The sequence below is a fragment of the Bufo gargarizans genome, chromosome 6 (assembly GCF_014858855.1).
Source record: "Bufo gargarizans isolate SCDJY-AF-19 chromosome 6, ASM1485885v1, whole genome shotgun sequence".
NCBI lineage: Eukaryota > Metazoa > Chordata > Amphibia > Anura > Bufonidae > Bufo > Bufo gargarizans.
The window spans coordinates 289048717-289075365 of NC_058085.1; the positions used below are offsets into that span (position 1 = coordinate 289048717).

The following is a 26649-nucleotide window of genomic DNA, read 5'->3' on the forward strand; positions in this document are numbered from 1 at the left end:
AGCGGATGCACTGGTAATTGTCCAAGTACACAGAAAGATATAGAAGCAAGGAAATGGAATGAATAAGATGATGAATGTGCTCCTTGCAAGATTTAAATAAGAGCAAGGAGATTGTTGTGAAGGAAGCGTTCCTTCCCGACAGTTGTCTGCTTGTTAAGGGGAGGTGAAGCGCTGTGTTTACAGATTGCTGGTTAGATTGCACGATTTGCTGCCCACAAACGATAATTGGTGTGCCTGCACGAACAACAGGTTCACCCGATGAACAAGCATTTTGCTTGTTTATTGGGTGATTGGCTGCACCTCTACACGGACCAAATATCGGGAACGAGGGTTTGCAGGAACGTTATTTCCCTATAATCTGCCCGATTTATTGCACTGTGTAAATCCACCTTTAGGGCTCATGCCCAGGAGCCCGTGCTGCGAACCGTAAATTGCGGTCCGCAATGCACGGGCACGACTGTGGGGCAGCCGCACGCAGATTACGAACCCATTCACTTGAATAGGGTCCATTATCCGCATCCGACGGTCCGCTCCGCAAAAAAGTAGTGCATACACTACTTTTTTGCAGAACGGAGCCCCATGGAAGTATTCCGTAGTGCTTCCGTTCCGTACCACATCTCCGGATTTGCGGACCCATTCAAGTGAATGCACACGGCTTGTTTCCCGCCGTGTATGCTAATCCATACCATCGGTACGGGGAGGAGAAGACGACCATGTTTCTCAGGGGGCGTCTCCTTCTCTATGGCTGTGATCTGTCCAGTCGCAGCAGAGAAGGTGAGCTCTTCTTTGTTTTTTTTTCCTCCCTGGCTGTGACACTCTCTGATTAGCATACAGGGTGGGAAACCTGGGAAACCAGACACACGTATGCACATGCTCTTGTATTACAGCTCCTTAATAAGTTGTCATATGTCAAAGTTTATGGTCCCTTCTTTCATGTGGATGTAGACTTCTTGAAAAAGGAGGGTGTTTTCCCAAAATGCTGCCGTGTGTGTGTGGAGAAAACTCTGATGGGGACTCCTGACTTTACATTGAAAGTCAATGGGGGACGGATCCGTTTGCAACTGCACCATATTGTGTCAACGTCAAACGGATCCGTCCCAATTGCCTTGCATTGTAAGTCAGGACGGATCCGTTTGGCTCCGCACGGCCAGGCGGACACCAAAACTTTCCTTCATGTCTGGTGATCCTCCAAAAATCAAGGAAGACACATGGAAGAAAAAACGGACACGGAACAACGGAACCCTGTGTTTTTTCACAGACCCATTGACTTGAATGGGTCCGCGAACCGTTGTCCGTCAAAAAAATAGGACAGGTCATGTTTTTCTGACTGACAGGAAACACGGACGCGGCTGACAAACAGTGCATTTTCAGAGTTTTTAACGGACCCATTGAAAGTCAATGGGTCCGCAGAAAATCACGGAAAACGGAACAACGGTAGTGTGCATGAGGCCTATGCCGGACTATGCGCCTACATTGTGCATTGTACTTGGAGCTCACAATGATATTTATGTATCTGTTTGGCTACATGACCACACAGCGCGGTTACTGCTTGACTTGCTTCAATTGAATGAATTAGGACTGCACTATTTGGTCGGTCTGCATTGTTAATGGCCGTGCAGTATTGTGGTTGCTGGGTGTCCATTAACAATGCACACCAGCTAAACAGTGCGATTCTAATTCGCAAAATATTCGACCACAGCATGAGCATGTCAGAACTGCAACACGACAGCACCATGTGGTCATACCCTAAATAATTATCATTGTAAATTCGCAACAGGAAGGGGGGGGGGCACTACTTGTGATTCCAGCTGTTTCATTTGTTGTTTTCTGTGCTGCATCATTGCTGTAAAGCCCGTTGCACATGAACACATTTTTTTTGGTTTACGTTCAGTATACGGAACCATTCATTTCAATGGATCTGCAAAAAAAACCTAAAGGTACTCCGTATGTCTTCCGTTTCCGTTTTTCCATTCCGTTTAAAGATAGAACATGTCCTATTATTGTCCGCATAATGGACAGGGATAGTACTGTTCTATCAGGGGCCACCTGTTCCGTTCCGCAAAAAACGGAATGCACATGGATATCATCTGTATTTTTTGCCGACCGCTAAATACTGAAAAAGCCATACGGTCGTGTGCAAGAGACCTAAGGGGGAGTAGAGTGCTGGTCATAGCCACCAGATTTCATATCTTTTCTAAAAAAAAACATTTGAAAAATGAAATCTGCACCCTGCTCCACACTTTCTTGCCTACGTTTTGAGAAATCTTTCCCAATATTTGTGAATATACCCCAAAATACTAATTTGTGCACTGCTGCGTTACTGAACATTGCCATTAGCTTCCTTTCATCTAAATGTTTGTCTTTCTCGCAGGAATTTCAGTTGAAGAAATGGACTCTCAGGCCGACGGCCCGGTCTCTTGCAGTGTTTCCTGCAAAGACAAGAGTGAAATCCCAGAGGATGAGCTCAAACCACTGAGCATCGAGGGCGAGGAAACTGAGAAACCACATGGAGACAAGGAAATGGAGAAAATCATTGGTGCCGAAATACACACGGAACATGGAGACCCGGTAGAAACTACTACATTAAAGACCAATGTTCACTCAATGCCAAGACCAGGTTAGTTGTTTTATGTTGTATGCAAAGTAAGCTCGCCTGTACCTTTTTTTGGTACCAGACGTGGATGGTTATAGTCCGATTCCCGACCTTTTGTAATCCATAAAGTAAATGATTAAGGACATGTTTGTCCGAAACGCGTTTACAGTCGGGGTGCCAGTCGGATTATTTGTATGTGCTTGCTGTACTCAAGAATAAAGGACAGTCACAGCTTTTAAGAACGGTGCTGGTTTTTACTTTTTGTTTTACGTTGTGTTTGAAGTAAAGCTCGGACTTGGAACCACTGTGCGCTATGAGCTAAGGCTACTTTCACACTAGCGTTCGGGGCTCCACTTGTGAGTTCCGTTTGAAGGCTCTCACAAGCGGCCCCGAACGGATCCGTACTGCCCTAATGCATTCTGAGTGGATGCGGATCCGCTCAGAATGCATCAGTCTGGCAGCGTTCAGCCTCCGCTACGCTCAGCAGGCGGACACCTGGAGTGAGTGGTGTAAAAATGCCAAAAGTTGCTAAATCTTTGCGCAAGTGAGCCCAAAAAGTCTCAAAAGCTCCAGAATTGTCGAGTGAAGGGGTGATGAATCGGGGCCATTCTCTCGGCTTACATGAGTTAACATTTACATATGTTCTTGTGCTTATTTGCGTGTGCAGGTAAATGCTTTATTATGAAATTGAAGGGACAAACTTTGACTGGATACATGTATGTCACCCACACATCTGGTTTTTTAGCTGTAGAATAATCCTCAGGATAGGTGATCATTATCAGGTGATCGGGGTCTGAGTCCTGGCACCCTGTCGATCCGCTGGCTCCCGGCAGCTTTCCGAGCACAGCACCGTACTGCGTGCAGCAGCTCAGCCCCAACGTGGCTGAGCTGCAACTAGGTCACGTGAACAATGTACAGTGCCCTTCTGCCCTCCAGACTCTACCAATGCAAATCCGCATAAGACGGTGCAACGGAAATAAAACCTTCAGCAAACATACTGAGCTGCAGTACCTGTAGTTTGAATTAATAACGTTACACGATTCTGATCCTTTTAGCCATTAATTATGAACTCGCATAAACGCTATAACTGGTGGCGTATGGTACCGGTTCCTTTGAAGATGTTTTCCCTGATCGGCTTATAGAAACATGACTTGAGTTTTGTCTTAAGGGGCTTGTCCCACAATGGATGCTTCTCCACAGGGGAGGTGATACATGTTGGTTTGCCAGGGGCCCACTGTTTACCAGAACAAGGATCCTGAGCGCTCTCTTCACTCCACAACCGCAGTGGGGGCACCGTGCCAGCATGACTTCAGCTGTTCCATTCAGTGTCTGAGTATTTTATGCTGCTGTCTCTGTCCCGTAGACTTTGAATGGAGCAGCCATGTGGACAGGTGATGAATGTCCTTTGTGGGTGAACGCTCTTTAAAGTTCGGTCTGTAACTTCTGTGTCACACATGCTGTATGACTATTGGCATGTGTGTACACCACATAATAGTCGTACAGTTTAGTTCTCTGCACACATCGCCTCTGCACATTTTGCTATGAGTGGGTTTGGGGCATGTGTCCTGATTTGTATATATAGATAAATGTGTGTGGTGTCAGGAAGGGTTACGTTTTACGAGGTTGACAGAGACTTTTGTGCTGGCTGAAATGCATCAGCAGTATACAAAGATGTCCATCTGCTCAGCTCCTCCTGCTCTATAACATGCGGCCTTCAGGTTGCTTTTCATTTTCACAATGCCGGGTTGTAGTGGATGGCACTGGTTAGGCTTATTGCACACAAACTTGTGCGCTCCGTGGCCTTATTGTGGAACGCGTTTGTGGATCTGCAATACACTGGCACCGTTCCGTGTGCATTCCGCATCACGGATGCGGACCTATTTTACTTTAATGGGTCTTCAAATCCGGAGATGCGGAACGGAACCCTATGGAAGCACTACGGAGTGCTTCCGTGGGGTTTCGTCTCGTACTTCTGTTCCGCAAAAAGATAGGGCATGTTCTATCTTTTTGCGGAACGGCAGGATCGCGGACCCATTAAAGTGAATGGGACCGCGATTCGCTGTGGCTGCGCCACGGTGGGTGTTCGTGCATTGCTTTGCATCAGAAGGGCTTCACAGGCAAGGAGATTGTTGCTTGTCAGATTACACGTGAACTAACCACAGGTGGTGTAAGGACTGACCGTGCGTCTGACTCTCCATCAGGCAGCATTCCCTAGCAGTAGCAGAATATACTGCTGGGGGGCATAGGAGCTGTAACTGCGGGGTGGCATTCTCTTCCTACTCTTCCCTATTTTCTGAGGATACCATATATTCATCAGCTGTGTAGTCAGGTATTAGTCTGCTATCCTCTGCTGCTACACACTAAAGGGCTATCACTGTTAGGCCTAATGCACACGACCGTTGTGTGCACCCGTGGCCGTTGTTCCGTTATCTGTGATTTTCTGCGGATCCATTGCTTTTGAATGGGTCCGTTGAAAACTCGGAAAATGCACAGTTTGTCATCTGCCTCCGTGATCCGTGTTTCCTGTCCGTCAAAAAAATAGGACCTGTCCTATTTTTTTGACTGACAACGGTTCACGGACCCATTCAAGTCAATGGGTCCGTGAAAAAACACGGATGCACACAAGATTGGCATCCGTGTCCGTGATCCGTGGCTGTAGGTTACTTTTATACAGACGGATCCGAAGATCCGTCTGCATAATAGCTTTTACAGAGCTGAATTTTTCAAACTCAGATCCGACAGTATATTCTAACACAGAGGCGTTCCCATAGTGATGGGGACGCTTCTAGTTAGAATATACTAGGAACTGTGTACATGACTGCCCCCTGCTGCCTGGCAGCACCCGATCTCTTACAGAGGGCTGTGATCCGTACAATTAAACCCCTCAGGTGCCGCACCTGAAGGGGTTAATTGTGCGTATTATAGCCCCCTGTAAAAGATCCGGGGCTGCCAGGTAGCAGGGGGCAGACCCCCCTCCCTCCCCAGTTTCAATTTCATTGGTGACCAGTGTGCAGCCCCCCCTCCCTCCCTCCCTCTATTGTATTTATAACATTGGTGGCACAGTGTGCGGCCCCCCGATCATTGGTGGCAGCAGAGTTCCGATCGGAGTCCCAGTTTAATCGCTGGGGCTCCGATCGGTAACCATGGCAACCAGGACGCTACTGCAGTCCTGGTTGCCATGGTTACGTAGCAATATTAGAAGCATCATACTTACCTGCTGGCTGCTGCTCTGTCTGTGACCGGCTGGGAGCTCCTACTACTGGTAAGTGACAGGTCTGTGCAGCGCATTGCTTAATTATCTGTCACTTACCAGTAGGAGGAGCTCCCGGCCGGTCACAGACAGTGCAGCAGCCAGCAGGTAAGTATGATGCTTCTAATATTGCTAAGTAACCATGGCAACCAGGACTGCAGTAGCGTCCTGGTTGCCATGGTTACCGATCGGAGCCCCAGCGATTAAACTGGGACTCCGAACAGAACTCCGCTGCCACCAATGATCGGGGGGGGGGGGGGGAGAGAGGGGAGGTCGCACACTGGCCACCAATGTTATAAATACAATAGAGGGAGGGAGGGGGGGCCCGCACACTGGCCACCAATGATATTCAAAATGGGGAAGGAGGGGGGTCTGCCCCCTGCTGCCTGGCAGCCCTGATCTCTTACAGTGGGATATGATACGCACAATTAACCCCTTCAGGTGCGGCACCTGAGGGATTAATTGTGCTGATCACAGCCCCCTGTAAGAGATCGGGTGCTGCCAGGCAGCAGGGGGCAGTCATGTACACAGTTTGTAGTATATTCTAACTAGAAGCGTCCCCATCACCATGGGAACGCCTCTGTGTTAGAATATACTGTTGGATATGAGTTTTCACGATGTAACTCATATCCGATGGTATATTCTAACATAGAGGCGTTCCCATGGTGATGGGGACGCTTCAAGTTAAAATATACCATCGGATTGGAGAAAACTCCGATCCGATGGTATAAAAGAGACTCCTGACTTTACATTGAAAGTCAATGGGGACGGATCCGTTTGCAACTGCACCATATTGTGTCAAGGTCAAACGGATCCGTCCACATTGACTAGCATTGTAAGTCAGGACGGATCAGTTTGGCTCCGTGGATCCTCCAAAAATCAAGGAAGACCCACGGACGAAAAAACGGTCACAGATCACGGACCAACAGAACCCTGTTTTGCGGACTGTGAAAAAATACTGTTGTGTGCATGAGGCCTAACACTGAGCAGTGATACAATGCCCCATCATTGGGGGAAGAGACGATTGTCTATCATCACAGCCGGCATCCGTTTTGTGAGCTCTTTATATCATCCAAACCTGTATCACTGCCTCTCCCTGTAGCTTAAAACATTGAATTCATACTAGAGGACCTAATACCTCATTTCTCCATCTGGAGGTAGGTATTTGGAGGATCTCTCTAGCCCTGGATGCAAAGGACATACCGATTACCCTGATCATTTGACCACCCAACCTGGGACTACTTATCAGTGGAGCATTTCTTTGCTTGGGTTATTTCTAGCTTTAATTTCAACTATCGGGGTCATTTATTAAACTGGCGTAAATTAGAACTGGCTTAGTTGCCCATAGCAACCAATCAGATTCCACCTTACATTTTTCACAGCTCCTTTGGGAAATGAAAGGTGGAATCTGATTGGTTTCTATGGGCAACTAAGCCAGTTCTACTTTACACCAGTTGGATAAATGACCCTATATGTTTTGAGTTTGCCTGTCATGTTTATTATATGTCTATTGTGGTGGCATTGTCCCCTGAGGAAACTCATTGGGACACCTGGAGGGGGAGCTTTACTCTCCTGCAACTCCTTTCTTAGAGGATGTTATCTTGCAGGCCAGTATAGAGCCCCCTAACAGGAACCTTATGTTGGGGATTATGTCCTGTTTTTGTCTATGGTCATGAATCAGTAAAAGCACTTTTTTGATACTACAATTGTGGTTGTGGACGATATTGTGGGTGACCTTCACCCCTTACCTGTTATTAATTATCTTTGGGTCTAGGGTATGTATGAGTGGTCTAAATAGTCTGATATTTCATGCAGTCTCCACCTTCAGAACTTTACCTGTTCTCCAACCCACAGTATATTGGCGCTTTGGTGCTGGGTTGCAGTGATGCACAAGTGCCAGAAGGTGGCGATATTTCATTGCACAGTTGCCAGCTAGGGGCTCCAGTGGCGTTCAGCTTTCTTTCTCTACTTGAATTCACTTTTGTTCTAAAGACTCATAGATTTTTGTGGAATTTGGCAACCTCTTTGGTACGTTTTATATGCCAGTGTAAATCTCTGTGGAGTTTTATGACTTGTATCCATAGGTGCAGTTATATAGTTTTGAGATTTTGGTTTTATTTTACCAGGTAAAGGTGCAGATACAACTAGGCCACCTTGTCGGAAAGCCAAAGACATCCGTAAGGAGCGCCGCTTGCAGAAAATGCTGCTTCAAAAGAAAGATCAGGCGTTGGAACAACCAGCTGTCGCCCCGACTCCACCAAAACCCAAAGCAAGTGGCATCAAATCTATAGAGGATTTCATTGATGTGCCGGACCGTGACAATGTAGCTCATAAACTTGAGGTAAAAAATATATTATTTTTTTTCCTACATGTAAACTTGAATGTAGTTAAAGGGGTTGTGCAGCGCTAAAATATTGATGATCTATCCTCAGGATAGGTCATCATTATCAGATTGGCAGGGGTCCGACTCCCAGCACCCCCGCCTTTCAGCTTCTCCTTCAAAATTACTGGCGCGTTGTTTTGCTTGTAGAGGCAGCACAGTGTAAGTACAATTCGTTGTCCTTCAAAAAATATTCTACATTTTTAAACCAGAACCTGGATCTGAATACTTTGCTCGACTATACCCACTGAGTTATTCAATAAAATGGACCTGTATAGCGCCACCTGTTTTTCCTCTTTTTCTTATCCACCTCACCCAGGTGGTCGCACATGCTCAGTTTAAGGGTACAGCTACATGGCGACGTGTCGCCTGACACAAAAGGGTATGGCTACATATTTTTTTTTTGCAACTGTGGTGTCACAGCACCATTGAAATACATTATATGAAATGTCAAGCACAAGTTAGAAGCTGTGGCAGTTACAGGGAGAGAGAAGCATCAGAAAGGACATGCCGCCTGAGCTGCCAGCCTGAAATAATTCTGGAAGGACAATTGGAGATCTCTGGATCCATGTTGATGTACTGGGCTGGTTCTAGCTTTGCTGGAAAGAGATTGACATGTACTTTTACTTTTTATTACCTCAATCATGGCCTTTACGTGAATAGGATGAGCAGTTATAATTACCCTCCGCTGCCTCTACAACCGAGATGACGCACAGGGGAGTTTGAAGAGGAAGCGACACTTGTCGGAGCACCCTACCCCTTCATACAGCTGATGGACGGGGGTGCTGGGAGTCGGACCTCCGTCGATCTGATATTGATGACCTATTCTGAATATAGGTCATCAATATTTTAGTGCTGCTCCGCCCCTTTAATCTGTCTATGGATCCACGGCTTATACACTTGGATTTCTGCAGTGGACTCTAGTAAATGTAGTAAACCAGCTTGGTTTTCTCCTTTTATATGGGAAAGTTGGATAAGAATAAATATGGCTGCCTTTACAGCATCCTTACAGGGTGTTTTCCAGGCTCCCGAAGGCAAGTCGGCCTAGCTTTGCTATACTCGGGCCTGCTGCTGTATTTCTCCTCACAGGGGTATTACAGTTCAAGTTGAGACTAGCAGTATAGCCTACCTTTTTAATCTTAGACAATGTTCACATGCAGCAGAAATGGTTTTACCTTTTATTGCATATTTAACCCCCTTGCCTTACAGAACATGAAACTTGCAACTAATCCAGATTTTGCAGATTCCAAAACGCCATACCCATCAACGCCATCAACTTCTTATGGATTTTTTTCGACCGTGTATGAATGCATTGTGAAATGCTCTGACATTGCTGTCACATCATAATCTTTTCCAAAAAAACACCACCAATAGCTGTTTAACTATTACGTAGTAAAAAAGGTTATGGACTCTGATATAGGGTCAGTCTCTTAACAATCCCACGCTGGGCCTCTTTATAGTATACCAAGCACATTGCCATGGTATAGCTGCTGTGCTTGGTAATGTTGCCCGATCCCATTGAATGAAACTGAGCTGCAACGCTTGTGACTAATAGAGGGGATGTCACCGTCCTAGGAAGATGCCACAGGATTCTGGGAGTTGTCCCCCTCTGAACAGATATTGATGGCCCATACGGAGGATAGGTCCTCATATTTGACTCCCAGACAACCCCTTTAATTTTTATGTTAGGAATTATTTAATGTTTTTATGATGGACGCTCACAATATTGCATGTACACAATTTCCTTGTCCATAGTGTTTAGCCACTAGGGGGCAATATGATATCATTTTTTATCAGCTTTCTAGTAAGCAAATCAGTGCTTTTGGTCTCCTCTTGCAGCGTTTTATTACCTCACCCATTGTATTACTGTATGTACAGTAATTGCTCTTCTGCATTACTAAAAAGTATTCATTTATTTGCCAAATGCCATTTATTACCTTTTATCTTTTGTTCTGCCTCGTTTTCCGGACCCAACTGTTCATCTTAATTTTCTCACACTTCTTTACAAACCACTGCAGGCACAATTGTATATCTTATATCTACCCTGCATTACCGCACACAGCCTGTGGATACAAGTGGAGTTTTTCTTTTGGGAGAAAACAAATATATACATTTTTTTTTTTATTTCTTAGGAAAGTTTTGCACCTGCGGATATCCTCTCCAGTAGGAATGGGCTGGACAAAAACCATTGTGTGCGCTGGTTTTTGTCAGACCAATTCCCGGCTAGTAGACTGTTCTCTGCCAGGCCCCATTATAGTCAATGGGAGGGCAATATCCAGGAATGCCGGATATGGAGAACTGTTTTATGCCTGGGCAGCCTGCTGAAGAGGACAGCATCAGATGTGAAACTAGCCTTACTTTTTTTTTTTAGGTCCTGCAAGCTTCATTTCTTATTTTAAATCCCTTCTTTTTCTTGAGTTGAAGACTTTGCCCAGGACTTGGCAGCCACATTGAGAAGACTGGGTTGTTAGGAAATGAATCCATAGTAACCAATCTGTCTGTCAACTGTTCATATCCAGGCTGATTGATACTGATGCCAGCAGCGAAGCTGCTTGGTGGCAGTCACGTCATGTATACCGCATCTCGAGTCATCACTGGGGTATGTCATCAGTTTCTAATCAGTGGCGGTCCTCTGGGATCCATATGTATCACCAGAACAGTGTCACAGGGGAAAGCACTGTGCTACTTGCTCTCCTGCTGGCTGCAAACTTAGAGCTGTTGACTATAACTGGCCCACCATGCGGCCTCAATATAAGCTGAGCAGAGCTCCTAGGAGACTAACTGGCACAGCACATCCCTAGTGCCATTGCCACCTTTTTGAGCTATTGGCATCGCTAGTCAGACACTGGTTACATATCCTACCAATATGCCACTGTTGTCTATGATGAGAGAACCACTTTAAAAAGTGTTGCCCATTATACATGGTTTTCCCCTAAAGGCTAGTAGCACATTAAAATAATTAAATGACTAATACTCCTTTTTAAGCCACTGCTCTGCTCCCCGACAGCCCATCACTGTTCTCAGCAGCATCCCTACTGAGACTAGCGATTGGCATAGATGGCACGTGACCTCTGCCCAGAAGTAAAAGGACACTGCAGGGCACCAGAACGGACTAAAGAGTTGAGTATTTCTTATTTTATTCTAAAGTGGTCCCAGCATTTCGGGGGGGAAAAAAATTATGGGCAACCCGTTTAAAGGGGTTCTCTGGGAATGATCTAAAATGGCCCCCAGCATCCTCTCCTAGAATGTGAGTAGTACTGGTTGCTCCACTTGCAAAGCAGCCTATGGAGGTGAAGGTCGCTACACATTGCACTTTGGCACTTGCATATACTACACATTGGTGAGCTTTCCTGTCAGGCTGCTCAGCCATGATGGCATATCGTAGGCAGGATCACATCATTACTGACCCCCTCATCCCCCTAGGCAGCTATAGAAGTGGTGGCAACCAGTCGCCTTTGCCAATTTAAATTATTCCCGGAGAACCCCTTTTAAATTCTTTTTTTTATTGTGTAGCAATGTTTTATAATCTGTACCTTTCTCTGCATCATGAATATGCCCTGCATGGTGTCCCTTCTCCGTCTGGGGTGACCGATGTCTCCTAAGGTGCCGTAACGGCTGTGTTTTATTTCACTCCTTTTGAAGGTAAAACTTGTGAGGTCCTCTCCTCCCAGCCACCAGTTCAAAGCAACGTTTCAAGAGTCTTACCAAGTATATAAGCGTTATCAGATGACCATTCACAAGGACCCACCCGACAAGCCAACTGTGAGCCAGGTCAGAAGACCAAAGACACCAGAACCTTGCAGGCAGCATAAGAATGATAGGATAAATTGTAGTGTTTTATACCCATTTGTTTTTCCTTCTGCAATGGGTTCAGATTTATCCAGCACAGCCAGCGCTTCACAAGACCTTGACGGCCTGAGATTCCATTGTGTGTCCCTTGCTGCACACACATAGGTAGATAACGTGACCTGACTCAGATGGCACCACAAACTGGATTTGGTTTCTGATCCATTCCTTAGGCTGCTATTCCTGCAGCTTGCGGTTGCTTGTGTGCCAGCCATAATCACGAATGTTCTAGTTAAATAGCGAAGAAATCTAAACAGGATCTCGATGTTCTGCTCAAATAGGCAGTGACCTTCTTCACTTCTCCTTACAGGGTGCCAACCCAGTGATAGCAATCTCTGCGTGCCTAGAGCAGGACAAACGCTTTCAGTCTCTTTACGTGTTCCAGTTACATTGTGGTAGTGCTCTGCTTGTGTGGGGGTCTGTGCCCCCTCTAGTTTTAAGGAGTGAATGAGATATTGACTTTCTTATGATACCCTTGACATTTGCTCTCCGAGCTGTAATCGTTCAGGTGTTCATGCACTGCCTTGGCAGTGTTGTGCGGTGGGTGGGAGAATGGGCGTTTTGGGCCGGTAGTTTTGTATTGGGCAATGTTAATAGACGTTCATGAGACTTTTTGTGTGCTATTTGTTAAATTTCTCATGCTGTCCTGTATCTCGGTACAGGAATTGATTTGTCATTGCGCTTTTTTTCATATTTGCTGTGGTGCTGTGCACCCCCGCTTCGGTTTTGGCGCCCTATATGCTAATCAGTAGCATCGTTACTGGGAAGTGGAAACGGCAAGATTTCTCAGGGGGCGTCTCTTTTCCTTGGCTGTGGTGTGGTCCCATCTCAGCGGAGCGCATCACAGCCATTGAGAGAAAAACGCTCACCTTCTCCCTGGCTGTGACACTGTCCACTGCGATTGGACAAATCACAGCCAGGGAGGAGGAGGCGCCCCCTGAGAAACATGCCCGTCTGCTCCTCCTTGTACCAATGCTATTGATCAGCATGCAGGGCGCCAAAACCGAACGGAGATCACAGCGCTGCAACGGAGGAGCGGATCAGTAAAAAAGCAATTTTTAGCAAGTAAAAACTGATGAAAGGTCCCTTTTAAAGAACCTGATTAACCCTACTGCACCAGATATATTGCAGGTAGAGCCATGCTGATTAAAATGATACATTTATCTCTGTAGGTAGAGAGATCAGCTTTTTTTTTTAGTAATATGTAAATTAGCTGGTTTGAGCACCAACAGGTCAGCTGGAGCCTTTGGAGCACTGCTTTTAGAACGCCCCTCTGCTCTGGACAGTCCCCTATCCCCTTCACTGATGGGGCTAGACATCTTACTTAGTCCTGTAGTCCTGCACTGTGGCTCGGCGCTTGCTCATTGGATCGCCTCCTCCTCCTGCTTCCTGAGAGTAGACCTGGAAGCAATGATTTCCTCGTCTTCCAGGTTTAGCCTCGCATCATCGGCGTATGCACAGTCTGGATATGCACTGGTCCGGAAGCAATAGCAGATCAAGTACACAAGCGCCGTGGTGCAGGTGCATGAAAACGGGGCTAGGTAAGATTTCTAGCCCTGCCAATCAATGGGGACAGAGGAGTGTCCAGAACTTAGGGTCTTTACAAAAGCAGTGCTCCAAGGGCCCTGGCCAGCCCCTTGCTACTTGAACCAACTTATTTACATATTAAAAAAAAAAAAAAAAGATATTTCGGGAACCATTTTGTCTACAGAGAAAACAAAGGTATTGTTTTAATCAGCATGGTCAACCCTACCACGTAATATGGATAGGGTTGATCATGCTGACACAAACTCTTTAACTCCATCTGGGAGGTAAACATAACTTGGAGAGTAAAACCATGGCTTCTCCGATGGCTGATGCCTCCTAGTTCATTTACAGCGATGGCCCTCAACTTGTGGCCTCCCAGCATTCCATATGCTTGCAGCATGCAAGGCATGCTGGAACGTGTAGGTTCTCATCATGTTGCAGACCACTGACCAGTTACTGGCAGTCTGCTGCTGAGGAATATGTGATGAATGTTTTCCTTCTAGGAAGCCTCGGCCAGATGTTACGTGTTGGCCAGTAGGAAATTATAAAATGCCCTAAAACATTGTGCAACAAAAAAACGGCACCCTCAAAAACACACATGAATTTCATGGTGTTTTTTTTTTTTTTTTTTTTTTTTTTAATTACATAAGCATGTTGAGTTTTTCTAGATACACAAAATTGATTGAACGTATTAAACAGTTTTTTCCCACATTTTCCCCGTTTTGATTATATGCCTGTTCCTCATTGCTGCTCAGTTTATTCGGCAGAGTGAATACATAGAGTGGAGCAAACTTGCTTAATTCATAACTTCCATAGTTTTGGATGGAGCTGTGTATGTGAGCTGCCACCTCTCCATGCATCCGGCCTGTCTGCCAGCCCTGGGGGTCAGGGGTCCTCTTTTCTCTCAGTAGGTGTGGGTCTTAGTCCACCTGTCGGACATTTATGGCCTATCCCGTATCACAGGAAAAAGAAAAACGTACCCTACCTTTGTACTACCTACCTGTAGTTACTGTTAGTAAGGCTATTTATACGCTGTGTTCACATCTGCATTGTGGTTCAAACCGGGACTGTGTCCCTGATAAGTCAAATGATAGATACCAACAGCGTACGACATACCTCGTTGTCTTCTAATGGGGTCTGTATTCTGAATCACTAAATTTCTCTTTGTCACTGCAGTGAAAATGATACCTCTTATCACCACCGCAGCCTAGGACCTAGCCCGGTAGAGGGAGTCCTTCTTAAATGTGTTTTTTCTCAGGGTATCTTCACTTTCCGCCTCTGAAAATCTGCAGTGTATCAGTCAGAATTCCGCGTTATCAAAATTTCAATGCGTAAATGCCGAGGGTTTTCCACAGACTTCACCCTGTGTATTGCAAATGGTAAATTCCTAGGCTGAAATCCTAATTAACATGCTGCAGATTTAGGCTACTTTCACACTAGCGTTCGTCGGTCCACTCGTGAGCTCCGTTTGAAGGGGCTCACGAGCGGACCCGAACGCAGCCGTCCAGCCCTGATGCAGTCTGAATGGAGCGGATCCGCTCAGACTGCATCAGTCTGGCGGCGTTCAGCCTCCGCTCCGCTCGCCTCCGCACGGACAGGCGGACAGCTGAACGCTGCTTGCAGCGTTCGGGTGTCCGCCTGGCCGTGCGGAGGCGTGCGGATCCGTCCAGACTTACAATGTAAGTCAATGGGGACGGATCCGTTTGAAGATGCCACAATATGGCTCAATCTTCAGGCGGATCCGTCCCCCATTGACTTTACATTGAAAGTCTGGACGGATCCGTACGAGGCTATTTTCACACTTAGCTGTTATATGCTAAAATAATGCAGACGGATCCGTTCTGAACGGAGCCTCCGTCTGCATTATTATGATCGGATCCGTTCAGAACGGATCCGATCGAACGCTAGTGTGAAAGTAGCCTTAAAGGGGTTATGCCATGAAAAGTATTCCTATACAGTGAATAGGGCATTTCAAGTGAAATATTAGTGCAATATATGTCCAATAAGAAAATTGTTCTTTCTCGTTTCTATTTGTGCATTACGTTTTGATCTCTGATAGCGCCCCCTGCTGTTTCTCATGTGGCTAAAATTCTTGTCCACCATCTCCTGAATTCAGAGGTGGACTAAAATGCTCTGCAGTTCCCCTGCTCTCTTCCTCACCTCTGTGCTGGACTAGTGCTAGATTAGTGATTCACCCGTTCTTCTAAATTCATGGAAATTATATAGCTACGTCTCTCTATACAGAAAAAGGAAATTTAGAGGAGCATTACATACTAAAGTGCTATTTATTAGTGGACTCTCGTGGTGTGTGTGCCAGAATATTTTTGGTGAATGGGTAGGAAGGAATTAACAAGAGTTGACTGTGGGGCACTCCTGGAGTTGCGTGTGCTTGACGAGCTGCTGCCCACCCACAGAAAGGGAAGAAAAAAAAAGCTGAGAATTACACCGGAGCGCAGTGTTTTTTGCATTGATATACCTAGTATAATGGTGTGCATTATTTGGCAGGCTATCTGCCAAGTGTGTCTTTGTAACCCTACAAATTACAGGTAACAGATTCTTGGCAAAGAAGGAACATCTGATGATGCAGACACTTGGAGCCATGACTTTTCTCTGATGTTTATTGTTATTCATGTATGTTTTATTCCCATTGTAGCAGGTGACCATTTACGGCGCCCGTACATTCCATCTAGATTGATCACTTCGGAAGTGCTGTCAGTTGTGTTTTTCTGTAGCTAAGCTGGACTTTCCCTTGCCCCTGAAGGTCAAGTTAGTTCCAGTCTCCATGGAGGATCCTGAATTTGTGGCTTCCTTCGACTCTTCAGCCGCTCTTTATGCCAAGTATCAGATGAGCGTGCACAAGGACCTTCCTTATGAATGCCAACCCTCAGAGGTATTGCCTGTCTGCTGTAACTGTATGTTTTGTGTCCTTTTTCTTCTCCTCTTTTTTTTTTTCCCCCCTTCAATTTCTGCATGGATCGTCATGGAACTCTCTAGACACGACTGACCTTTCCCTCACACGTCGTCTTTTGCATCAAGTGTAGCATGGCTAATGAGTCATATTTTTCCTGTAAGGTGTATAAGACTCTTTGCTCCGACTTTTCCAGTATATTTTATGGTCCCTTTTTCTGAAGATGTCCAGATCAGGTTTTACGCACTCTTGCTTGTGACTCATTCCTGCTTGTTAAGAACACGGAAGGCCCCCATAGCTGTAAATATGGCGCAGTCTGATGAATTGCTGCTGGGAAAGAACAGCCTTCTCTGTCGCAAACTACTACGAAATAGATGATGACTTTTTCTCCTCAAGCTTGGCATGCCTTATAGCTGATCTGTAGTTTGGCTTCTGTGTACCATGTCTACAAACACAACTGGTAATTGTGTGGTAAGGCCTGTTTGCATAAATTTTGCGCAGACAATAGAAAATATTCTGTGGCTGCTTCTTGAGTTGACATATCGTGCAGTTGATGCCAAGCAATATATTTGCAGTAGGAACACAAAGTTACTCTAATGGTGATGAGCTGAATGTGGAACTACAACTACAAGAATAGAATTACATAAGTATTCTTTAGATTGCTAGAGTGAGGTTACTGCGGCATTGAGAACTGCTCTGTCTGCCTCTACCGGAGCAATAAGTCACAGCATTATTCTTATACACCAGTCAGCTATTTCACACAATAGTTCTCATGCATAAAAGCATCCAGTCAGATTATTTCTGTTATTCTGAACAAGGAAGGAAAACCGTGTCCATTGTCTAAAGATCTTCACATCGGGGCTTTATTCAGATTTTAGTACAATCAAAATGTTTGGTTGCAGACCAGTGCGGATTATGCGCATCGTTTCTGTGCACATTTTATAATACAGTATGAGACTAGACAAATCTCATGTTCACGTTGCTTTTTTTTTTTTCTTTGGTGCGGAAATTGACCTGCTGTGCAGATTTTGAAATCTGCAGCATGTCCATTGTTGATGCATTATTATTTTTTTTTGGCAGTGTCCCAGTTGCTGCAGGCAAAATTAACTGCTGGCGCTGCCCCTCATAATAGGGTACGGCTACATGGCGCTTTTGGGACCAACACATTGCACGCCCAAGTATCGCAGTGTAGAGGACTGCCTTCGGAATGAATGGGGTTTCAGTGAAACTCGCATGTTTGCTGTGGGCGCAAAACGTGAATGGGAAAAATCCAACGCTGCTGGACCCTTAAAGGGATTGTCTGTGGTGATATTACCTCTTTAACAGTGGGTGATGCTTTCCAGTCTGCTATTAGAAAAGCTGTTTACACACCGCAAAAAGTGGATGTTTTCATGGCGGTGGGTTGCTGACAGTTCGCTTTTTCCTAATTCTGCGTTTTACCTCCATGCTGTTTACCAACCCCTTCAAAATGCAGACGGATAATATTTTTCCAGCAGTAAGTTGAAGGTTGGTCTGTATGTTGAGAATGCAGAGTTGGAAATGGTTATAACTATTTGATGATATTCTGCTATAAAAATAAATTCTGTTCCAATATCCCAATAATTAAACCACTACTGAACTGTAGCCCTTGTCCCCAGCTCATCACTTAGAACTCCTGCCCTCCTGCGATCAGCGCACAGATCGCCTCTGTATTTCACTGTGGTTATGGTCCATGCAAGAAAGCTCCCCCAAAAGTGCTTGCGGTTGGCACTCAACACTGTAAGTGCCAACCACTGCGCAGAGTCTTTGTTGGCAGGTCCTCAGCAGTAAAGCAAGCCTTTCAAATGGACACTTGGTTGTTTCACACATGGAGGATTTTACCCGCAGATTAGCACAGGTAAAATCCGCAGAGCAATGCAGCACAGTACAAGATTTGACAAAATTTTGTCCTGATGCATGCCGTTACTGAAGTGCTGTGGACTGGCACTTTACCACTAGCATGGATGAAAACTGCAGCACAATCCACTGTGGATGCACTTGCTGAAAAATGTTGCCGCCTCTGGGATAACCCTTAGGGTATGTTCACATGTATTAGCATGCGGAAAATATTGCCGCATTAGACCTCATGCACACGAACGTTGTTTGTTTCCGTGTCCGTTCCGTGTTTTTTTGTTTTTTTTTCGATTTTTTTTTTTTCCTCTGATATGATGCGGACCCATCCATTTCAATGGGTCCGCAAAAAATGCGGACAGCACACAGTGTGCTGTCCTCATCAGTATGTCGTTCCGTAGCCCCGCAAAAAAATAATAGAACATGTCCTATTCTTGTCCGTTTTAGGCATTGTTACAATGGATCCGCAAAAAAAAAAAACGGATGGCATACGGTCGTGTGCATGTAGCCTAATCTGCATCAAGATTCCACGCATTTTTTTTAGAAATGTGGTGTTTGAATTCAGTGTGAGCAGCACTGCTGTAATGGCTCCCTCAACTACAAGGTTAAAGGGTTATTCCGGTTATAACAAGTTATCCCCCTCAGATTGGTGGGTGTCCTAAAGTTGGGACCCCCATTGATCTCGAGAATGGGGGGAGGGGGCGTGCCGTACCCTGAAATGGACAGAGTGGCTGGCCGGAAATGCATGCAGCCACTCCTTTCATTTCTATGGGAGCTCCATAGATGGCAGAATACTGCTCTTGGCTATCTCTGGAGCTCCCTTAGAAATGAATGGAATGGCGGCACTCCGTCCATTTCAAGGGGACTCCACGGGGTACGTTCAGTAGGACCCCCACCGATCTGATGGTTATCCCCTATCCTGTGTATAGGGCATACCTTGTTATAACCGGAATACCCCTTTAATGGTGCCGGGTAGGTCCGGCGCTGACATCCAGTGATGGAGCTACACCCAAAACGGTTTGGAGGTGTCGTCCCCCAGACCTCAGCTAGCAACAACCCCTTTAACACTTTTTTGTTTTCTGCGGCTAAAATTGAGTTCTTTTCATGTGAATGGGGCCTGCAGAAAAACATAGGATTGCTGCAGGAGCAACTCCATTCGGATGGTTAAAATGTGTTAATAGTTGCAGAAATTTCTGTAACAAATAGAATTTATCCTTAGCCGTATCTCGTGCGCCCTGCTTGAGCTGGAAGGGCTGCAGAGTCTGATTTATCGCTTAGTTTATACCCCACAACACCTTGCTAAACCGCCATATCCTCTTATTGGCAGTAGTTTAGTTTGGTGATTTAAGATGGGATTTTTTTTATTTGTGTATCTTTTTAATTTGGATGCCAATTGCTGGGCTCCGTTGCCCACTTGAAGTTTTCTTTGGAAGGCAGTATGTTGGAGACTTTGGCAGCAGTAACATACACGTGTGTGTCTGCAGAGACTAGGAACATTTATTCCTAGCAACCGGTCACGGTCCAGCCCTTTTTCATATACCCTTTAGAAAATGGGAGCAGCAACCTGACTCCGTTACCAATGGCAACTGCACTTTTTAAAATATTTGATACATCTCCAACCAACTTCAAGGGTTGTTCTATTCGCTAATTTCTGTTAGCCAGAGCAGCTGCATAGAGTGGCAGGAAACTGTGCGCCCATGTATCACATGGCACCGTTTTTTTTCCAATTGTAATGTTTATAAAGTTTTATATTTTGAGCTTTAACGTAACAAAATGGAACATACAAAGATTCGGTCAGCCTAACACAGTAGGACCAAAATACAAGCCATTCGCATATCAGAAATGTTACACTTTTGCCTAGGCTCCATTCACACGTCCGCAATTTTGGTCTGCATCCGTGCCGCAATTGTGTGGATTGGGTGCGGACCCATTCATTCTCTATTGGGACGGAATGGAGGCGGACAGCACACAGTGTGCTGTCTGCATTTCCGGAGCTCGCTGCTGATCTTCCGGTCCGCGACTCTGGGGAAAAAAAAATAGAACATGTCCTATTCTTGTCAGCAGAATAGGCATTTCTATGGGGGTGCCGGCCGGGTGTATTGCAGATCCGCAATACACTGCGGACGTGTGATCGGAGCCTAATAGACAGCAAAATAAAAGGTAAGCGAAAAAAGGGGTAGGGGGGTGGGGGGAGGACTTCTCTCCATCTGGATGCACAGGAGCCCCAAGCCTGCCATGTCTTCAAGAATTTGGTAGTCTCTGAAGGGCAACTGAATTTGAGCATAAGGCTACATGCACACGACCGTGCGGTCCGCAAATTGTGGATCCACAAAAAAAACGGATGACGTTGCATATGGCATCCTTTTTTTTTTTTTTTTTTGCAAATCCGTTGTAATAATGCCCATGTACTATTTTTTTATTTTTTTTGCGGAGCAATGAAACGGACATATTGATGCGGACAGCGTTTTTTGCGGACCCATTGAAATGAATGGGTCCGCATCCTATCCGCAAAAAAAACAGATCGGACACGGAAACAAAATACGGTCGTGTGCATGAGGCCTTAAGCTCAGATTTTGAGGATGGAGCACTTCTTCTCCAGTAATGAGATATAAGGCATTTGGCAGCCGTCAAAAGGTGGAGAAACAGCCTAACCGCCTCCAGGACCACATTGAGCAAGAGCACTAGGGGGTCCTTAGGTAAGAAGACATTCAACACATCTTGACATGGCACAGTTTATTAACATTTCCCCTGCAGCGCCTGTACCTGGTTTAGCCATCGTACCAGGGGCAATCATTATGTTCCAGTGGAGCCTCATTAACCACTTAAGGACCACAGGTTTATACCCCCCTAGTGACCAGGCCCTTTTTTTTACAAATCGGCACTTCACAACTTTAACGGTTTATTGCTTGGTCATGCAACTTACCACCCAAATTAATTTTACCTCCTTTGTCACAAATACAGCTTTCTTTTGGTGGTATTTGATTGCTGCTGAGATTTTTCGTTTTTCCGATATTAATCAAAATAGGCTGCAATTTTCTAAAAAAAAAAAAAAAAAAAAAAAAAAAGGTATTTTTAACTTTCTCTGGTTAAATTGTTCAAACATAATTACATTTCTATACAAGTTTGTGTCAGAATTTATTGCTCTACATGTCTTTGATAAAAAAAAAATGCAATAAGTGTATATTTATTGGTTTGCGCAAAAGTTATAACGTTTACAAACTATGGTACAAAAATGTGAATTTCTGCATTTTGAAGCAGCTCTGACTTTCTGAGCACCTGTCATGTTTCTTGGGGTGTTAGAATGCCAGGATGGTATAAATACCCCCCAAATGACCCCATTTTAGAAATAAGACACCCCAACATATTCCGTGAGGGGCATAGCGAGTTCATGTATGATTAAAAAAAAATTCCCAAGTTAGCGGAAAATAACACTTTCTGAGGAAAAAAAATATATATATAAAATTTCCATTTCTGCTAACTTCTGGCAAAAAAAAAATATAATCTCCCATGGACTCACTATGCACTCAGTGAATACCTTGGGGTGTCTACTTTCCGAAATGGGGTCATTTGTGGGGTGTGTTTACTGTTCTGGCATTTTGGGCGGGGCTAAATTGTGAGCAACCCTGTAAAGCCTAAAGGTACTCGATGGACTTTTGGCCCCTTTGCAGGGCCGGTGCAAGGATTTTTGCCAACACAAGCGAAGCTACGTTTTGGCCCCCTCCCTCTCGCAGCTCACCTGCGAGGGGGGGCCCCCACCTCAGGTCAGACCAGCAATCAGACCCCCATGTTAATCAGACCTCAGATCAGCCCCCCATGTAAGCCATCAGCCCCCCATGTAAGCCATCATGCCCCCCATGTAAGCCATCAGCCCCCATGTAAGCCATCATGCCCCCCATGTAAGCCATCATGCCCCCCATGTAAGCCATCATGCCCCCCAAGTAAGCCATCATGCCCCCCATGTAAGCCATCATGCCCCCATGTCACATTTCTCCCCCTCCATGTCAAATCACCCCCCTATGTCACATATCTCCCCCTCCATGTCACATTTTTCCGCCCTCCCCCAGGGTGCGCCCTAAGGCAGCCGCTTGGTCTGCCTTATGGTAGCACCGGCCCTGCCCCTTTGCGCATCTTGACTGCAAAAAAGTGTCACACATGTGGTATCGCCGTACTCAGAAGAAGTTGGGCAATGTGTTTTTTGGTGTATTTTTACATATACCCATGCTTGGTGAGAGAAATATCTCTGTAAATTGACAACTTTGTATAAAAAAATGTAAAAAGTTGTCATTTACAGAGAGATTTCTCACACACAGTATGGGTATATGTAAAAATACACCCCAAAACACATTGCCCTACTTCTCCTGAGTACGGCGATACCACATGTGTGACACTTTTTTGCAGCCTAGGTGCGCAAAAGGGCCCAAATTCCAATGAGTACCTTTAGGGCTGTTTCACACAAGCGGATGCCGTGCGTGGCATCCGCTCCGTGAATGACAGCCAAGACTCGATGCGGACAGCAGAAGCACGGAGCAGTAACATGACTGATAATGCTCCGTGCCTCTCTGTGATCTCTTTACTACAAAATCACAGTGAGATAAAGTTGTCACTGTGATTTAGTAGTAAAGAGGTCACAGAGAGGCACGGAGCATTATCAGTCATGTTACCGCTCTGTGCCTCTGCAGTCCGCATCAGGTCTTGGCTGTAATTCACGGAGCGGATGTCAACCACGGCATCCGCTCGTGTGAAACAGCCCTTAGGATTTCACAGGGCATTTTTACGCATTTGGATTCCGTGAGGGGTATGGTGAGTTAATGTAAGATTTTATTTTTTGTCACAAGTTAGTGGAATATGAGACTCTGTAAGAAAAAAACTAAAAAAATAATTAATTTCCGGTAACTTGTGCCCTAAAAAAAAAATCTTCTATGAACTCGCCATGCCCCTCAAAAGTGATATTTATAGCGCCGCAGCGATTTTACGGTGTTTTTGCAGTGATCAGAAAAAAATATATTCTGTCACTGAACGCATATGTGCGCACAAGATCAGGCCTGATCGGGCGAACACTGCGTTTTTTGTAGAGCCTATAGAACATGTCCTATTCTTGTCCGCAATTGCGGACAAGAAAAGGCATTTTCTATATAGTTCTGGCAATGTGCGGATCCGCAAAACACATACGGATGTCTGAATGGAGCCTTACAGGAGGGGTGATCAATGACAGGGGGTGATCAGGGAGTCTATATGGGGTGATCAGGGGTTAATAAGGGGTTAATAAATGACAGGGGGAGTGTAGTGTGGTGATTGGTGCTACTTATAGAGCTGCCTGAGTCCTCTGGTGGTCGATCCAAGCAAAAGGGACCACCAGAGGACCAGGTAGCAGGTATATCAGACGCTGTTAACCAAACTGCGTCTAATATACCTTTTCTAGGGTTAAAAAAAATCGCACCTGGCAATGATCACTGCTGGCAGGCTGTAGATCAACTCGTTTACCTTGCGATCCTGTGAATGTGCGCTCCTGTGAGCGCGCGTTCACAGGAAATCTTGGCTCACGCTAGATGACTCCTTTCGCCGTTAGCGTGACCTGGGAGAGCCGCCGCAGTCACACCTTTCGGCGTTAGTGTGACGGGAGGTGGTTAAGAGCAAAATTTGCCCAGAAATACCCAAAGCCCACCCCACAGGGCTAGGGCTACACAGCGACGTGTTGCCGAAAAGTAGTGCAAAATTGTTTTGTAATGAAAGTCAATGGTGTCACTGCTACATGCTGCAACACATTGGATTTAAATACGGATTTAAATTTTAAAAATGCACAGCAGTAGATAAATGTAAATTGTATTATAGGTGCTGTTTTAGCATTTATTTTTTCCCCATAGGCTTCTCTATGGAAATAAAAAGCGCAGGAAAGATTTAAAGGCCATCTGTCAGCAGATTTGTACCCATGACACTGGCTGACCCGTTACATGTGGTTCATATGTGCAATGCGGGCACATATGTACATGGGACCAACACAGATGCCTTCAGCTGCCAAGCGCACATGTAACAGGTCAGCCAGTGTCATAGGTACAAATCTGCTGACGGACACCCTTTAAAAAACACACCAAAAATTGTTTCTAGTATATTGAACTAATAGTATTTTGCACAAGCCAAAAACAATAAAAAGTTTGTATGTCCACAGGATAAGTGGGGCCTGACCAGAGATCGCAAGAATGGTGGTCCGCAAGTGCCCCATGCGAATGCAGCGGTGGTATGACTAGGGGCTTTTGCCCTATGTAAACCCCCAACGATCTATATATCTGATATGATGTGAAACATACCAGATGCCTCCATCAGCAATGCCTTTCGGACTAGGAAATCTGGTTCAGCGGTCATTGTTGCTGAGCCTGGAGCCGATCACCTTGTCCCGAGCGCTATAGTTTATAGCACTAGTCCTGATGCTGTAAATCTGCAACTGTCAGAACAAAATGAGCATTAGGCTTCATGCACACAACCGTATGTATTTTGCGGTCCGCAAAAAATACGGATGACGTCCGTGTGCATTCCGTGTTTTGTGAAAATGAACAGCTGGCCCCTAATGGAACAGTCCTATCCTTGTGCATAATGCGGACCATAATAGGACATGTTCTATTCTTTACGGAATGGAAATACGGAAACGGAATGAACATGGAGTACCTTCCGTTTTTTTGCGGAGCCATTGAAATGAATGGTTCCATATACGGTCTGCAAAAAAAAAAAACGGAACGGACATGTAATGAAAATAAGTTTGTGTGCATGAGGCCTTAAATGGTTTTCCTCAAGAGCCTTTCCCCTTGCTGTTCCAGGACACACTCCGGCCCCTGTCCTCCATGCTAGGTCTGTGGACAGGCGAGACCTTTAAATATAGCCTGGTTTCTGTGCTTCGATTTAGTGCACTGTGGAGCTTGTTGGGAGAAGGTGAACAAGCGTCCCTCTGTTCTCCTGTACTACATTAGCTCAGCCACCCCCCCTCTCTTCCTTCTGAAGGGGTACACTTTGCGTGCTTTCTAAACCACAGCCACCCGCCAGTGAAACGGAAATGCAGGAGGCAAGCACATCGGGCCCAGCGCGGCCCGTTCCAGCTCCAAGGGACAATCACAGCTTTGACATTGTGCAGTAACAGCATGTGCAAGGAAGCAGGCCAGCATAGTGATGGAATGCCTTCTTTCCAGCTCTCCCCCGCCCGCTCTTCACTTGTATTTAACCCTTCACTGCAGACCCTTGGACTCTCAGCCGCCATAAAACAATTGTAGATTATAGCCTATCCTTGTTATATTTTACTGTGAACCCCATAATCTGAAATGCATTGTATGACGACGTTGATGAAGATAGTTTAGACGTCGAGGGGTAACTTTGAACTTCACTGTCGTTTGGGCCTAGATTGAGTTTTTATTTTTTAGATGTGTCTCTATGTCCTTCATTTCAGTGGTGACGCGCCATGCAATGATTGATGCCTGTGATTTGCCCTGTAGACCCATCAGCATCTATTCTGTCTCCTGTCTAGGGCAGTCGCCAGCACCTGGCCCGCAGTCTGTTACTACAACTCTCAGCGTGCTGTTGTAGCCTATGCCTGTAGATGTACTTTTACAGTAGCTGGAGGTTCGGGTACTTTCACACTAGCGTTGTTAGAATCCGGCAGGCAGTTCCAGGAAGCAGTGTACAAACGGATAGCTTTATTTTCTGGATCTGTTAGACTGATCCGGTGATATACCGAATCCGGAATAAAGAATCCGGTATTGAAATTTTTTCAAAGATCAAAAGTCCGGCGCATGCGCAGACCGGAAAACCGGCTCCGGCGATGCGGCAATTTCCGCAACACTTGGTACTGAATCTGTCATTAATACATCTCTATGGAAATTAATGCCGGTTCCGGCAAGTGCGGTATTATTCTGGGATTTTGCAAGCTGCGGTATTTTGTCCGGTCTAATACCGTACAAGGGACGGAACGGAAGACATCCTGATGCACACTGAACGGATTGCTTTCCATTTATAATGCATTAGGACAAAACTGGTGCTTTTTTTTTTTTTTTCTGGTATTGATACCCTTTACCGGATTTCGATACCAGAAAAGAATAACGCTAGTGTGAAAGTACCCTAAGGGATCTGAAACGTTCCTGTAGCTACTGCCTCTTCCTAGGCCAGTGACATCACTGTACATCAGTCACATGGACTGCCCTAGTTGCTGCTGATCCCCATTCAAGTCAATGGAGCTGAGCTGCAATACCAAGCACTGCCACTATACAATGTGCGGCGCTGTCCTTGGAAAGCTGCCGGGA

General features: G+C 45.5%; 1 protein-coding gene across 6 annotated transcripts in view; it reads left to right on the forward strand.

Annotated features, from left to right (window-relative positions):
* ATE1 (arginyltransferase 1) overlaps nucleotides 1-26649 on the forward strand; it is an 88962-nt gene that overhangs the window by 15501 nt on the left and 46812 nt on the right. For 2 of the 6 annotated variants that reach the window (XM_044296650.1, XM_044296649.1), the window contains exons 5-8: nucleotides 2372-2617; nucleotides 7970-8184; nucleotides 11866-11994; nucleotides 16358-16486. In XM_044296650.1, the coding sequence (XP_044152585.1) occupies nucleotides 2372-2617; nucleotides 7970-8184; nucleotides 11866-11994; nucleotides 16358-16486 (719 nt within the window). The remainder of the gene's footprint in view (nucleotides 1-2371; nucleotides 2618-7969; nucleotides 8185-11865; nucleotides 11995-16357; nucleotides 16487-26649) is intronic. The other 4 variants (XM_044296654.1, XM_044296651.1, XM_044296652.1 and 1 more) reach the window with 3 other exon arrangements.